Source organism: Glycine max, chromosome 9 (genome assembly GCF_000004515.6).
Source record: "Glycine max cultivar Williams 82 chromosome 9, Glycine_max_v4.0, whole genome shotgun sequence".
Classification (NCBI taxonomy): Eukaryota; Viridiplantae; Streptophyta; class Magnoliopsida; order Fabales; family Fabaceae; genus Glycine; species Glycine max.
In genome coordinates this window covers 40,223,368-40,240,960 of record NC_038245.2, presented here as the reverse complement: position 1 = coordinate 40,240,960, position 17,593 = coordinate 40,223,368, and the positions used below count along the sequence as shown (strand labels likewise).

At 31.1% G+C, this 17,593-nt stretch overlaps 1 protein-coding gene across 4 annotated transcripts; it reads left to right on the top strand.

The window, feature by feature from the left end:
* Positions 1–5,266: 5,266 nt before the first annotated feature.
* On the top strand, positions 5,267–15,189 carry LOC100794895 (probable cyclic nucleotide-gated ion channel 20, chloroplastic). 4 transcript variants are annotated; one of them, XM_026123793.2, is made up of 13 exons: positions 5,267–5,537; positions 6,141–6,699; positions 8,156–8,347; positions 8,456–8,554; positions 9,136–9,273; positions 10,179–10,427; positions 10,909–11,157; positions 11,537–11,682; positions 13,346–13,423; positions 13,684–13,813; positions 14,137–14,383; positions 14,517–14,679; positions 14,920–15,189. In XM_026123793.2, exons 2-13 carry the CDS (start codon positions 6,199–6,201, stop codon positions 15,038–15,040), a joined length of 2,313 nt encoding a protein of 770 aa, XP_025979578.1. In that variant the 5' UTR covers positions 5,267–5,537; positions 6,141–6,198; the 3' UTR covers positions 15,041–15,189. The 4 variants fall into 4 exon arrangements, with proteins under 4 accessions (XP_025979578.1, XP_025979581.1, XP_025979580.1 ...); XM_026123796.2 differs by lacking the exon at positions 8,156–8,347; XM_026123795.2 differs by lacking the exon at positions 9,136–9,273.
* Positions 15,190–17,593: the final 2,404 nt, after the last annotated feature.

Sequence of the window (17,593 nt, the reverse complement as noted above, 5' to 3'; positions counted from 1 at the left end):
GCATGGGTCATCAAACCATAAACATGATAATAAGTACAGAAAAGAAACAATAATACCGAAATAGCATTAAATAGATAGTTAAAATCATTACATCAAGAGTGTTTGGTTACTGAGCTCCCAACAATTGATGGTTTAGTCTCTTATTGTCACAAGAGACTTACAAATACAAGAAGGAAACAAGAGACATGAAAGAGAATGAAAGAAAATGGAGGAAAAGGTCCCCAAGTGAGGGGTTTTCTCTCTTCTCTTGTGCCTTAGCTCTCATATTTGGTCTCAAGTGCTTTTTCTTTTAAGTTTCCCTCTTTTCCCCTTTAAAACGCAACACGGTCATGTTTTTCAATATTGATTGTGCGATAAGCTTGCATGTGCACGTTGAACGCACATGCAAAGTCCAACTAGCATAAGTAACTATGCGCTAAGCCGCTAGATGCACGCTAAATCGGCCTCGAAGTTGGCTCCTCACATTGAACAATTGTTGACACATTGAGCGTGCTGCTCCAGTTCTTCAATCATCTTCTATGTCTTTTGGTGTGTAATTCTACAAAAAAATACAACTAAAACACTATAAATTAACTACCTTTAGCATCCATTGGATAAAAACTTAGAGAAGCTAAATTCATAATGTTTTAACCCAAAAGAAGCATTAAAAGAGAGAAAAATTAGATAATTACTATGTTATTTAAATACACAAATTACGTATGCATAACAATTATCATTGACTTCCCTCTTAATAAAACAAAAATGATTAACTAGAGTAACAAGCTAAACTTAAATATTAGCTACCAACAAGTTGTCAAAAATGATTATTAAATTTTTGACAATCAATACTTTTATGTAAAGTCTTGAGTTCTAGCCTTATGAGTGAAAAAAATGTGGTTGGAAAAAAGAATCATACTATAAAATCAATAAATACTCTGTATCAATAAACATGGTAACAAAAAAAGGTTAAATTAGTTTTTGGTTTTCTAATTTATTATTTAGGTTCGATTTAGTTATCTAATTTCTTTTGTTCAATTTGTTTGTCTAATTTTTAAAGGACTCGTTTTTTTTATAAAAAAAATAGCTAATTGGGTTTTCTATCTAGTTTAGGCATACCCTGAGAGCAAAGTGTACCAGACATAAAATAAAAAAAGTTCAAACCTAGTTTTAGATCTAAAAAGTAAAAAGAGTATTTATTTTTTAGAGTTTCATTCATCAAAGAGTTAATAGCAGAAATTGATCTTGGTGTGAATACATAATACACTTTTTACAAAAAAATTTGTTACTTCAAAAACGTGTATTCAAATACACAAATATATTTTTTTCTATTTATTATTGTTATATATTTTAAATGTAAAATAAATTATAATTTTTTACTATAAGTATTGACAAGACTTGTATGTAACTATCACAATCAATATTTGGTAGCTCCTTCTTACTTCATCAAATCCTAAGAGACAACAAAACAAAGTAAGACAAATAGAAAAAGTAAAGCAAAGGCTTTCTATATTGTGTTTTTAAGTGGCTTTCACAAATGCTGCTGTAAATATAAACTTGATGGAATCAAGGTTTTGACTTCTCACTTGGAAGCTTTCAAACTGGTATTGAAGTAAGAAGCAATTATTTATATTTAATACTAATATTTTAACCTATGCATGGCACAAAATAAATGTTTACTTTATATCACTAAAATTTATAATGAGTATTTTTAAATGTATAAATTATATTATAATTAAAATTTATAATAAATGTATATTTTTTAACATATAAATTAAATTTTAGATTTATGATAAATGAAACAATGGATGATTATTTTAGCCGTTTATGACAGTTGATGTGTGTGGAATCAAGAAAGGCTTGATTTTGGGCCAAGCCCATTACAGAACTTTGGTAATTTCTTCTTACACCTCCAGATATGCTTCCTGCACATTTTTAACCTTCTGGAAAGCACAATCCAAAATGTAATTTCACATTACGGATTAATTTTTTCAGAATGTAATCCGGAAGGTAATAATTACCTAATCCGGAAGGTAATTCATTATCTTCTGGATTAGATTGCAGGAAGTGAATTTGGAGGTGCAGGAAGCAATTACCAACAAAAGATTTGAATGTGAAAAATAGTTAGAAGTGATTGCAACACTGGGAGAAAACCACAAGTCTCGTTATTTCCTAAAAAGATAATTATTATGTATACCCCTCAATTTTATTAACATACCTCTTTTTTATATATTTTTTTAAAATATAATGTTCCTAAAACTACTTTTCTGAATGTGTTGAAATTTCAACATTCCTAAAAATACTTTTTTGAATGGATTAAAAATTTAACATATTTTAGAAAGTTTTTGGAAGCTAATTTTCAAGGAGAAAAAATGGGACACCAATTTCCTTTTAAAAGGATAACCTTTGTACTATTTAGTACACCTCATGACAATGACATTGTAATCACGGAAAACCTAGGCACTTAGTTGCGCTTCTTGTCGTCGTGGAAATTTTACTTCTCAGCTGAAGGAGTGGCTTCACCTACAGATGGAACATGATTTTGGTGATTATTTCACTTGAAAATTTATCATCATTATGATTGGAGTGTCAATGCATCCATGTGATTCATATTCTACTTACTTCTTCTAGAATCTCATAATTTCATTTTTTTTGCTAGAATTTCTTTTGAAGAAATTAAATTGAAAAAGTGAGTATATTAACACATTGCAAAGGCAAACCAACTTAAGGGCATTTGGTTCCTTCTTCTAGGACTCATGTTCTAAATAAGGCAAACCGCAAGATGTGTAGGACTCACATTATTGAACAGAAAAAAGTGTCACACTTCACTTATGAGTTTCCTTTTAGTTTTTCATTGAACTTTATTAGGAGTTTGTTTCAATTTTCCCGTGGAGACACAGAGTGGTTTTTTGAGTCCAATCATATAGCTAAGCTAGCTGCTCGCATAGTTACAGCTCATTGAATAGGAACAATATTTGATCAACATGACACATTATTGCATGCAGAAATTTATTATTTATAATTTTGTTTACTGTTCACTAAACAAAATTTGTTTTTACAATTATATTATTGTTCACAATTTTTTTTATATTAAAAGCAGTAATGTATATATAAAACATGCTTCATTGAATTAAAACTAATATCTAGCATTGGTGTAAAACTGGAATTCTTACACTGTTATAGTTGATTCCAACTGTGTACATATTTAAAGTGTTCTTTTTGTAATTTTGTTGCATTTTCCATTTTCTGACCCTGTACTGAAGAGACTCCAATTGTCAAGCACAAATTTGCCCTTGGACTATTATCATTTGGTCAACCCCAAAGATTGGGGTGAGGAAAGGGATATCTTATTTTATTTTATTTTAACTTTTGGAGCGAAATCAATCAATAAAATAAACTTGTTTATGTTTGATTTTACCATTTACCATTCTTATTTGTAACATATAAAAATGATAATTTTACGTCAAGGTTCTGAGCATGTTTTGACCAGATATTTTGTGGTTACAATATTTAAATGTCTAAACCATTGAAATAACGTCACTGTCCCAAATTCAATGCATTAATTTAAGAGGTGACGCATGACGATGATGCCTTCTTTCTTCAAAGGCTTCAATTCACAATTAAGATATTGTTATCACTTTGCAGGCCTGCCAACGACCCAGTGTGTAAATGCAGTTTCTTTTCAACAATAATAAAAATGGCATAATTTAATATTCGATTTTATAATAAAATAGTCGATTTTATTTTCTAGGAGTGCAAAACTAGTAGTTCTGGTGAGTCTTTGTTGTGGCTGCGAGATATTTGGAGATAGTATTAGAATAATTTTCCCTATGTGTAAGACTTTATTCTAATAATATAGATTAAAGTTGTTCATCTTTATAATAATTATTTGCAAAACTAGTATTAGAATAATTTTCCCTATTTGTTAAATACCTAAACTATTATATATATATATATAAATTAAAGTTGTTCATCTTTATAATAATTATTTAAAAAATTATATGTAAATAATTTCCATTAATAATACAAAATATTTTACAACTTATTTTCATTTAGCCGTTTACTCTTTTACTTTTCTTTTCATTTTCTGCTCAGTTGGGTGGGTATTTTTTTTATTTTGGTGTTGGGATTATTTTATTAATTGAGTTTGGTATGATTCCTAATATTAGCAATTTAGCATGATTGCTTGAGTGGATTATTTCATTTTCTGTTTGTTTTCTTTGTTTCTAACATTGGTTCTTGTGAAAATTGATTACGATATTTTGGCTCTGTTGCGATGAGTTGTGCTCAGATTAATATACAAAAATTAAACTTACTTTTTTAATGATATATATATATATATATATATATGATGATAGTCACTTAAAAACAACTCGTTTTATGAATGAATCAAAACCTGACTTTCAAATACAGACGTATAATAGTATTTTTTTTTTTGCATCTCGTATAATAATGTTTTAGCTTATTAGAATAAATGTTTTTAAATATAAATATTATTATATTATAACTAATTTTTTTAATAAATAAATATTTTGAAATAAATAAATTGTATTTTATATTTATGATAAATAGTTTATGCTGTGAGATAAGATTATATTTAACTTTTGACATTTTAAAAAAATGATAATTTAAAATTATAAATAAAAAGGATAGATAAAAAGAGATAAGATTTAATTATTGTAAGTATAACATTATAATAAACACTTAAAAAAATAGGAAATGAAACATAAGTTATAATAAACATAATATTGATTAATAAACATAATATTGATTGATAAACATAATCTACTTATTGATCTGAAAATTTTTATTGTGATAGTATTTCACCAAAAATGAAACTCAAACAAAATAACAACCATTAAATTAATCCTTAAAAAAAATAAGATTCAACTTGATTTTGTCTTTGCTTAATGTTCTTAGACTATAAATTTGAAAATAACACATATATTATGCTTATTAATCAATATTATGCTTATTATTATATTTGTTTTAATTTATGTTTACTTTTCTATTTTTTTTTAAATATTTATTATAATGTCATACTTACAATTATTAAAAAAGAGAAAAGATAAAAATTAAATTATATTTTAAGTAAATATTTATTTTTATTTATAAATGTGTAAAATATCGACAAATTTATACTTAAATATGTCACATATATTTTTCATTAATGATAAGGAAGGAAAGTTAATGGAGAAATAAATTTATCATATTTTTTTTTGCTCGAAAATAAAAGAATTAATTAAAACATGAACATACACACAGAGGTTTTATGTCTGCTCTTGTATGTTCAAGGTAAAACATACGACACCCACTGACAATTTCAATTCTCTCACACAAGTGACTTAGTCAAAAACTAAAAAAAGTTTTCCCTCTGCACAATTTCAATTCTCTCTCACGAGGTTGTTGCCTTGTTGGTATTTATATATACTTCTTTCTCACACTTCATTTTATTTATCTTCTCAACTCAACTTCACTTTCCACCATGATCACCAAGCTCTCAAAAATGCATTCTTCAACTTGAATTCTTGGTGGGGTTTTCACTCTCTTGCTCCTTCTGGGTTTGTTTTCTCTCTTGCTTCTCTTTATTATTGTTCCTTGTTCATGGCATTTTTTTCTTATAACTTAGGCTCATTAGTCATTGCATTATACTGGAATTCTTCAACTGATTCATAACCCCGGTTGCAATTCTTCACTATCATAGTTTATAGTGCTTCATATTGTTTATAATTTGGTTATTATTTGTTAAATTTCAAGTTTGAACACAAGCAGTCAATCGGAAGATGCGTGTTTATATGGGATAATTGCATTAATTATACATAAATAGAAGAATATTCTGTTTCCTATAAATCAAAGATAATATCCTTATTTTAACGAGAAAAAAAGATAATATCCCTATATAAACTGTAATTAATACTGGAATCAAAATATTAATTCTGATTTTCAACAGTTACATGCCGCATAGCCAAATTGGACTCTCAGCCATTTGAGAACAGTGATCTTCCTCATGAGGATGCATTGAGTTCCATTTGACTGTCACTTGGGAACAAATATAGTCTTTGGCTTTTCATTTACTGTTTGTTTTAACAAAAAATTATGCTTTCTCTTTTCAAGTTGCGAGCTAAATTGGATTGTTTTGCTTTAAAATTGATGATATGGTGCAGAAATGTATACATTGATGTTTTGCTAGTTTCATAAAAATTGGAGAATCATCTAGGAAACATGGCTCATTTTGAAAAAGATGAGGTGCCAATGCTGTCAGAAACACATGCTCAACTATCTGATGAAGTTGTGGATTCTAATTTCCGAAGGCTTGTATCTAGGACACAAAGTGCTTCAATTTCTATTCCTATGGCCTCCTTGGAATCATATGAGAAAGAAACTAGTCTTGTGGGACATACTGGTCCACTTCGTAGTGTGAGAAAAACCCCCTTTGTGCAGATGAGTGGTCCACTGTATGCTACCAATGGAACTGGAAATCTTTCACGACAGAATATAGTTGCGACACGAACCAAAGTAGTGGAGAGCAAGACAGAAAAGTTTTCTACTTTCAATGGCACAGATGAAAATCATTGGGATAACGACTACAATAGAAAGAATGAGCACTTAATGAGGTCTGGGCAACTTGGAATGTGTAATGATCCTTATTGTACTACTTGCCCCACTTATTTCAAGGCTTCTCAGCCAAAAGCCCGGAGAACTTCAGCTATATTTGATCCCAAGGTGCTTTTCTTCCAAAAATAGACTTTTGTTTCTCCTTAAATTCAAGAGAACGTTGAATTCTATGTTTTGAACTTGACTTTAATTATGTGCTGCATAGCCAAAAAAATCATTTTACAGATGTGATTTTGCACTGTACAATCATCTTTATTCTGACCATAGTCTGGAGTTCATGTAGATGATTTTACTAATCTAATAATTTATAGACATTTGATTGAATTATGCTGTAACTTTGTGTTCTTAAGTAGCATTTAATTTTCATATTTATGCACAGCTTCACTTTTATGTTCAGTTATTATCAATCAATACAATGAATATATTTTCCAAGTAATATAGTGATGGCTTTTGGTCTATCAGAAGGATATTTCTATGAGAAGCTCTCTGTTTCAATTGCTATTTACTTACATCTATATTCAAGATAAAAGATTGTGGATTTATTGTCCTAAGACCCTATTTAGCTTCAAGGTTTTAAAGTTTTCCTGCTATGTAATTTTGGTCTATCAGAAGTAGCCAATGTTGTAGAAAATTCGGAAAATCTAAAAAAAATTAAAACTATACATTGTTTAATGTGCAGTCTGTAACTTAATTCCTAAATTTTTTAAACACTAATTTGACTATGCTTTTCTACTGTGAATATGGGATTCTAAACAGGTTAGATGCTCCTACATGTTTATTATTTTTTTAAAGAAAAAATACTGTTTGAAAAGAAGGAAACTGATTTCTAGGAAATAACTTATGTTCTCTAAGTTGAAGGCACCACTCTGATCATGTGAACTAGCATTTCCTACTGGATATATATTTCTTGTAGAATTTTTCTGTTATTTTGACCTTGATTTGAAAAATATATTGACAATATGCAAAGAAGATAGGAAAAAACTTGAAATAAAATAGGGGAATATATCAAATGTAATTCAATACATAACATTGATCACATAGACCTTTATTTGTTTAAATTATTAATTTGATCACTATTGTTTTAGTCAAGCTCTATTTATTCCCTATATTTCAAATTCTTTTTAAAAAGTCCGTATATTTTTCAAATATTGCGAATTTGCTTTCCATTAGTTTAGTTTATTCCATATTTGGAGATGGACCTCTTTGCCTTGCTTTAAAATTACAAAGGCTTTTTACATTGTTTAGGTACATGTACATTAAAATAGATCACTCTCTTAAAATTAAAAAAAAAACTGAATTCAAGTCTTCAAGATGAACTATTTACGTTGTTCCTTTTGTTGATATCATTGTCCACTATAGAGGCAATAGAAGTATTGTCAATAAACAATTTCAGTTTTTTTTTCATTATTTATGCAACACTTACATTCTGAAGGCTACTATACAAACTTTTCTGTATCCTTATACTTGATCTTGCGACCTTTTCAATTTCCTTTTGTAGACATTTTTCTTCTGTCACTTTCACGTAATCAAGTGCACTTTTGTTCATGTTTTTGAATGTTTGCAGTTCCACAATAATCTTTATGGGGATGCCAAGGGTTTTGGAAGAAAACTTTATTCCTTCTTCTCTTCATATGTTCCTGGAGTTATGAATCCTCATGCAAAATTTGTACAACAATGGAACAAGATTTTGGCCATTTTTTGCTTGGTGGCAATTTTTGTTGATCCATTATTTTTTTTCTTAATCTATGTGAAGAAGGTGTGATTATTTTCCTTTTATTCAATTAAATCTTCCTAGGTATGGGAGCTAGTCTTTCCCTGCTATTATTTTTTGCAATTTTACATTTTTACCATTCATTATGTGCAGGATGATAAATGTATTGCTATCAATTGGACAATGACAACAACACTTGTTTTATTTAGAAGCATTAATGATTTGATATATTTCTTTAACATTCTTGTACAGGTAATTTCTCAGTAACTACCTTTTTAGAAAGTCCCCCATTCCCTTATGCTAACCTATATATTAATATAATGATGTTACCTTAAATTATATAATGATGTTACCTTAAATTAGAAAGTCCTTCCTTGTCAACAAGTTTTTATTATTCAATTTTTCTGGTTTTGAGAAGGTAAATATACTGACAAATATATTTCAAAAGAATTTCTTAGCTACAGAATAACAGGGTTTAGGTTTGCTGTTGGATCATACATAAATACTACTTCCGTCCCTAAATATAAGACTCTTTTAACTAATTCACACCCTGTAAGAAAGTTGGTTAATTTAGTTAGTAACATTAAATTTCTTAGCAATTTGCAATGTTTAGCAAACTGGAAGATAAGAATGAAATGATTAATTGACTCGGATGATGTGGAATGCTGGACTTCAACATTATTGATAATATATTTCTGCATCTCAGTGTATTTGTGTATGTCTTAATTTGTTTTTATACAATTAGTTCAGGTCAAAAGGAAAAGAAAAGTGCATGTATCCTGAATCTTAAATAAGTTTTTTTGATTTTTTAAGTCTTTTTTGCTTCTTTACAGTTTAGGTTGGCTTATGTTTCTCCTGAGTCAAGGGTAGTAGGTGCTGGAGATTTAGTTGATCATCCCAAGAAAATTGCTCTTAATTATCTGAAGGGTTTTTTTTTCATTGACCTATTTGTTGTATTGCCTCTACCTCAGGTAAACTTCTTACCATCTCCCTTTTTTGCTTTGTGGAAACTTTCTTTATATAATTTCCTTGGCTGAGTTTGCTCATCGTAACTTAGTATTTTGGGTATTCACTTTTATGTGCCACAAAGCACAAAGTTTATGATGTGAATTATGAGACGTACCAGTCTTACAATTGAACATGAATGCTTATCGGTATTTTCTCTCTACTCATATTGTGTGATATCTGTTCAGTTGAATTTTCAGTGGCTTTGTATCTTTGATTTACTAGAAAATAAGGAGGTCTTTGATGTTGCCATATGAAGTTGAGTTTTTTGTTGTTTCTTTCAAAATATCAGTTTTTAGTTGTGATATTCTTATTCAAAATAAATAAGGAGTTCTTGTGATGAGCTATTAAGTTTTCTATAATAGGACTATTGTAGTTGCTATTGTCAAGTGCCTTCACATAAATAGTTTTCATCTCTCACAAACTCTGCATGCAAAAACTCTTTCTCCTTGAAGCATACAAATGCCAAAGGCCCACTTATTTTGTAATCAATTTGAAATTAATTTAGAACATGAGAGAATTGGGGATCTGTCTTCTACAATTAGTCATAAAGGCTATGGTACCTTGTTACCAACCAATTACCTTGTTACAATTAGAACTCTGAAGATTTTTGTTGTCATTTTTCTATCTTTATCTTTATAAACTGCTTAGTGTTCTATATCAGCTTTTTCAAATAGAAATGAACCACAAGGATTGAACCTTTCATTGTGTCTGATGAATTAATAGTCTGTGGACGATGAACATGAACATATACTTGAGATCAAGCAGGCAGCAGGGGAAGGAAAGGGTTTTCGATTTGTGAAAAAGACTAATGATTTATTGTGTACTCTTCAAATTCCTTGTCATGACATGTGTGATGAAATATTTGCAGATAATGATATCATTTGTCCTACGAAAGTACATGGGAATATCAGGAGCAAATTTTGCTAAAAATCTTCTGCGTGCAGCAATCCTTTTGCAGTATTTTCCCAGATTATTCAGGTTTCTGCCTCTGCTAATTGGTCAGTCTCCTACAGGATTCATATTTGAGTCAGCCTGGGCAAATTTCATTATAAATCTTCTTTTTTTTATGCTATCTGGCCATGTTGTTGGTTCTGGCTGGTACCTCTTTGGTCTGCAGGTGAGTAAAAATGATATTTGAAGCTTCCATTTTCAAAAAATACAAAATATCTTCCTCACTAAATTTTATAATTTGCTTCAAGTTCTCATGTTGCATTAAAAAGGAGGATAAATACCTTGCACAGTGAAAAATGAAAAAGCAGAAGAAATATTACTTGATTCACTTGAATGCTTCTGATTTTAATTTGGTTGTATATAATATGATAATATGTTACAAGAATCATAAGCAAAATAAACTATGATAGTAGTGTGTTCTCAGAAAAAATTGGATGCCATGAGGTGGACCTTGGAAAGTTTTAATATAAGCAGTTTAATCCTTCTAATTCTTTTGTAATATTGATCATGAAATTCAATTATCAGAATTGTTATGTTTCCCTGGATCTAGATGACCTGTTCAATTAGAATCAGGAATTTGATTCTGTAAATGATGGGTAGTATTAGATTATTAACTTTCTCTTTTTCAATCCTCTTCCTTCTTCCAGAGGGTTAATCAATGCTTGCGAAAGGCCTGCCAACATTCTAATATTACTGGATGCTCAGCATTTATTGATTGTGGCAGTGACCGTGCATCTGACCAGTCAGAACTGTGGAACAAAAATGTAAATGCCACTGCTTGTTTGGATTCCAGTTCTGGTGCTTTTCCATATGGGATCTATGTACATGCTGTACCACTTACTATAGAAACTAGGGTGGTCAAAAAATATGTATTTGCACTGTTTTGGGGCTTCCAGGTATGTGTTTCCTTCTTTTCTTTTTTGTTTCTTCAGTATTAATTGTGTACATCTATGAAGATTCAAATAAGCTTAATAATTAACATTCATATATATAGGGGCCACATATCAAGTGAGAGCATGAGATGAACTAATATTGACCTTTCTAGATTATTTCCTCTAATCTCTGACACTCTCATCTGATATATGTCAGTCTGTGTGTGTCTATCTATGAAGCTACTACTATCTGTGTGTAAGATCGATATATGTGTGTCAGGATTAATTCCTCTAAGATCAATTGATCTATTTGTGTGTTGAGATCTAAGAAGCTCAAACACTTCTAAATAGTGGTTTTTAATATGATATCCCTTAACAATTATACCTTTGTGATCTTTGATAGCAAATCAGTACTCTGGCTGGTAATCAAACCCCAAGCTATTTTGAGTGGGAAGTACTTTTTACAATGGCCATCATAGGATTGGGACTCTTGCTTTTTGCACTTCTCATTGGAAACATACAAAACTTTCTTCAGGCTCTTGGACGCAGGTAGAACTTTTTGATTTCACTTGTTGTACCCCTTGATTGTTGATGATAATGTTGCTCTTCATGCATGTTTGGAAATGGATAATAATAATTTTTTTCCCCTCAAGCTTTCTCAAAATGGTAGAAAAATAAGCATTTGTTTCTTCAAAATAAGCTGAATAAAACACACTAAAATAATCTATTTCCCATGAAATAAAATTCTCTTTACTATTCCTTTCATTTAAAAATTTAAAAATAATGCAGATGGCTGGATGTCATCCATTCTTTTAAGTGTAACTGTATCAAACTGTTAGTTTTAATTCCCTGGCATCAGCAGTTGACAATGCTGGTTATTTTAAAAACCCACGTGGTAGTTAAAGGATATACGTAGATCTTTGATCTTGACTATGTGGATACCTTTTCCCTTGTGGCTAAAATCACTTGGGTTTTCCCTTTTCATGCCATAACTGCCATTTATCATTGGTATCTCCATCAATTGGACATTCAAAATGCCTTCTTACATGATTTGTTGGGAAAAGTTTACATGGAGCAACCCCCTGAATTAACTACCACTGGCTCTCGCCTTGTTTGTCAATTGCGTCATTCACATTCTCTCCATGATTTGTTGGGAAAAGTTTACATGGAGCAACCCCCTAAATATTTCTTGAGAATTGAGGTAGCCTAGTCACATTTTGGTATGTTATTACTCAATCTAAGTATGCATTGGACATCTTTGAAGAGATTAGTATGCTTGGCTGTCGTCCTTGTGATACTCCTATGGATTGTAATGTCAAGCTTCTTCTAGGTTTGCGAGAGTCATGGAAAGACACAAGGTATTGGTGTCTGGTAGGAAAACTTATTTTTCTCATTGTCAGTAGATGCAGCATCACCTTTGTTGCCAGTGTGGTGAATTAGTTTCTAAATGCCCCTTGTGACATTCATAGGGATTGTTGGGTATGCATATATGAGGACAAAGATCACTTGTTACTCTGATGCTAACTGGACCAGGTCACCCTCAGAAAAAAGATTTACTTCCGAATATTGTGTTCTTGTTGGAGAAAATCAAATCTCATGGAGGAGCAACAAGCAAGACCTAGTTGTTAGATCCATTGCAAAAGTTGAATATCGTGCTATGGCAAACAATTGTGTGTGAGCTTACGTGGCTTAGGAAACTACTCCAATGCAACAAATAAAATTGTGGGCATCCAAGGGATGAAGCTTATCTACAACAATCTAGTTGCACTCCATATTGCATCAAGCTCGGTCTTCCATTAGAGGACCAAACACGTAGATCAATTGTCACTTTTTTAGAGAAAATAGCTTTCCAGAGAAATCACAATTGTTAACTAGTGATCAACTGACTGATATGTTCACTAAGTCTCTTACGTGTTCTCAGGTTGAATATATTTGTAACAAGCTTAGCACAGTTGACATATCTTGGGGTGGGGAGGGGTGGTGAAATAACATATTTTACACATGGTTATATTAGAATATATATATGTTAATATTTGTATGATAGTCATTAATCAGGGATTTGATTTGTATTTATGACTAATAATTCCCTTTCTACTCTAATATATAATTACAAACAAAACACGTGTAACTCTATGACCCAACATTCAGATATCCTTCTTTTCTGTAAGGGTCATAATGGGCTTGATATATTTTTTTTCCATCACACTTACAGGAGGCTAGAAATGCAACTTAGAGGTCGTGATGTTGAGCAATGGATGAGCCATCGTCGCTTACCCGAAGATCTAAGAAGGTATAGGAGATTTTCTCATTCTTTTCAAAATCATGACACCCACATTTTCAAAAAGTTATGTCTAATGGTTGATTCAATTCATTGCTTGTTAACTCCCCACCTCTTCCTACAACTCCTTTTCTTGAAAAAGTACATGAGCAATTTAATGTGAAAATGAGACATAGTTACTGTTTGCATATTAGAGTTTTCTTTAATAACTAACACCATTTAATCACTATGTAGGTTCTATGTACAACTGATAAATATTATATTCCATGTAGGAGAGTACGTCAGGCTGAACGATATAGTTGGGCAGCAACAAGGGGAGTGAATGAAGAAATACTTCTGGAGAATTTGCCAGAAGATCTCCAGACAGACATAAGACGTCATCTCTTCAAATTTGTTAAAAAAGTATGCCCTAGAAAATTTGTGGCATAAATGATTAGTAATAATTAAAAAAAAATGTTATGATTAATTGTTTATGTGGAATTTAGTCTTCAGATGTTAGGTGAACTTTGAAATCTATTCTCAGCCATGGTGTTCTTTCAAAATTCTGTTTTTCTTTAGGTGTTTGTCTTCCTGTAACCACCTAGAATTAACTAGAAGTTGAATGACAAAGCTTTATGCATATTCATCATGGAATCAAACAGCGACTTGTCAAAAGCCAAAGCATATCAACAATCCCGTAAGTTCTGTTAAGATAATCTAATTTTCTGAGGATCTAAAAACTGCAGGTTCGAATCTTTTCCCTGATGGATGAGCCTATCTTAGATGCCATTTGTGAGAGACTAAAACAAAAGACGTACATCAAAGGAAGTAAAGTTTTGAGTCAGGGTGGTCTTGTAGAGAAGATGGTCTTTGTTGTACGTGGGAAATTGGAGAGCTTTGGAGATGATGGAACTATAGTTCCCTTATCTGAAGGGGATGCTTGTGGTGAAGAACTTCTGACATGGTATCTTGAGCATTCTTCCGTAAGCACAGGTATAGCAATACTTGATACAATGATAACATGCCTGCTAAATTGGAGTTTGGCAGAAGTTGCAATTATAAGCAACTTGGCCTCGCTACAAAATGAGAAAACATGGTTTACGAATGTGTTTTCTGACTCTTGCAGATGGTAAAAAATTAAGGGTTCAAGGGCAGAGGTTTCTGAGCAACAGGACAATAAGATGCTTAACAAATGTGGAGGCATTTTCACTGCACGCTGCAGACCTTGAGGAACTCACAATTCTTTTCACAAGATTCTTGCGGAACCCTCATGTTCTAGGAGCACTAAGGTATTTCATTTCATTTCCTCCCTGTATTTGGGTTTGTTTCAACTTACAAAAATGAATGTCAGTTGTATTTGTATTTCTATTATTCTCGACTTGTCAACATTGCACATAACCAAATCTATCCTTTTTCCTTGGCGGGAAAATGACCTTGAAATGCATGTTGCATGTATGATTTTTTATGCATTATTTCTGTTTTCAAAACCATGGCTCTAACATAATGATTTGATAATTGTATTATGTTAGGAATGTATCACCTTATTGGAGATCCCTTGCAGCAAACCGTATTCAAGTTGCATGGAGATACAGGAAGAAGCGTCTAAGTCGTGCTAATACCTCGCAATCAAATCAAACATTGATGTCATAGGTTGTACTGTAATATCTTATTATTTGCTACACTTTGTCATAGGTTGTACAATTACAAAATATCTTCGATAGTTTCACTTATTTCCATGTACAAATGTTCCTTCTAAAAGTAAATAGTCTAATAATAATCATGCTTTCTTAGTGTAAAAAGTTTTTATATTATTCACGAATTAAAAATAATTTTTAATGACTTTTATTATAAAAATTAATAAATTTATCATTGTAACACGTTAATTAAAAAAAAACCTTTACATTGTCATTGTATATATTATTTTTTTCTCGGTGTCACTTTGCTTATAACTTCAACAGGTTTCAATTCATCTTGTAAATAAAAAATAAAAAATAAAAAACCTCAAAGCTGCCAATAATGTTAAGAGAGGATTAGAGCCAAGATCACTAAATGAAAGGAAAAAAAATGAATATTGTTGCTTTGCTCAAGTCCAAATAGGCATGTACATGTCACAACAAACAAATAACCAAATAGGTGACATGTCTTTTTTTTTTTTTTAATCACGGAAATGGCAGTGGTCTTGGGATGTGGTAATAATATAAAATAAAAAGATACAAAAATACATTAAAAATTAATAATACAAAAAGTACAAAAATAGTAAAATAAATAAACAATAGCTGTTATCTTTAAGTGTATCTTTTTCCCCTTTTCTCCTGCCCCTATGCATCTTCCCATTTTTATCCTGGACAGCACAGTTTTAGCAAGCACACTTGCACCCTCTTGTGGGGAGAGAGAGCCAAAAAATCAACGTTCAACTAAAAAACATGCATTAAGCATCAAGATCAAGAAACTAATTAAAAAAAATGAGAATTGGATATCTAGCCAGAAACAACCATGAAATTTAACAGGAATCAAATGAGAGAAAGAAAAGAATTGAGACTTTTCTTGAATCTCACTTTTCTCCCTGAATCCGAATTAATATGCTTGCAGATTCAAAACAGAAGATGGAAAACAATAACTGCAGATAGGTGTGTCTCACAACTCTAGGAAATCCTACAGTCCTGAGTATCCTTCAACCTCCAATTTTTTGCTGATTATAAAAACAAACCTCTTCGCTCCAAATTTTTGCTGATTAAAAAAAAAAAACTACTACAAATCCAATCTAACTCTTTAAAAAACAAACCTCTACTCCTATTTATACCCTGTCATTTTTCCCAGTGATCTCTTATGATTCAGTTTAGGATCTCTAGCTAACTAACTAATTGTTAATACAGGAAATGCTAACAACACACCCTCTGACATACTCTATTGAACTCTCTCTCTTATTGGTTGAAATCTCTTGTTAATACAGTACAGCTATTAACAAGTTCAACAGACCTCAATTCGAGCATAACAGAAACCAACCCAATACAATTCCCTTTGTGCCTGCTCTTATTCCTCCTAGCACGCACCTTTTTAATGGGGGGTCTGCTAAGTGCTAAAAAGATTGCTCTGGTTGGAAGGCTTTGTATATGTTGCATCAATCTCAGCATCGAGAAAGATTGATTAGCAACAAGAAAGAAGACTAATAACTGGCAGCTACACTGATGATTTATGCTACAGAGTTGTACCACTCTCAACCATGTAGGTATAAAATAATGCTAACATGTAAAGTACTAAAGTTAATAGATGCATAACAAAAACAATAAGACTAACACAAGCATCCTTACTTATCTAACATAGATGTCATAAAAGTATCTGCATACAACTGAAAAGGAACAGAAGTAAGACTTGTCATAGTTGAGTTATGCCCAAAGTCTAATGAAATTCTTTTTTATTTTAGATATCAAATTTTAATAAAAGCTAGTTTAGGAAAAATGATTCTTTTTAAAGGAAATTAATAAAATTAAATGATATTAACTAATTTTCTTAATTAATATAAATCAATTTTAGTTTAAAAAAATATAATACTATCATTTGTAATCAATTAAATTATTATTTTTGAAGTAATGTATCTCCATAACTGAGACTAATCCTCAAGACGTGAAAATAATTAAAATAAATTTTGTTTCTTCCAACAAAATCTTCTCTAAACGTACAATTAGAAAATCAAACCTCTAAAAAAATCAATCATTTATCAATGTTCTTAGACCTTTATGGTAAATTGTTGATTAGGAGTGGAAAGGAATTGCTGTTTCAAAGGAAAAGGAGATTTTGCAAATGGGGCCTCACCCTTTGATTAGGAACGGAGGATATTCTGCTACCAAGGCTTGAGAGGTACCCAAATTCTCTCCTGTCAGAATTTTGACGCATCCACACAGCCAGTTAATGTTTATCGTTGAATGAAGATCAAGCCGAATCATATTTTAACTCATAGGTTAGACTTAAAATATACATCCAAAATATGAATTGTTTAACCTTCATTTAAGGACTAGATGTGTGACTGCATAATTGCACATAATCCAATTCCGGCTTAAGAGTATTATGTTTGGGGATTAATCTCACATATCACTTTCAACCGATACAATATTGTTAACCACAATAATTTCCATAAAATTTACAATATTATTAATTATATTTTTGTTTGTTCATGTACCAAAATCTTACACGTGAAAGAAAAGAGTA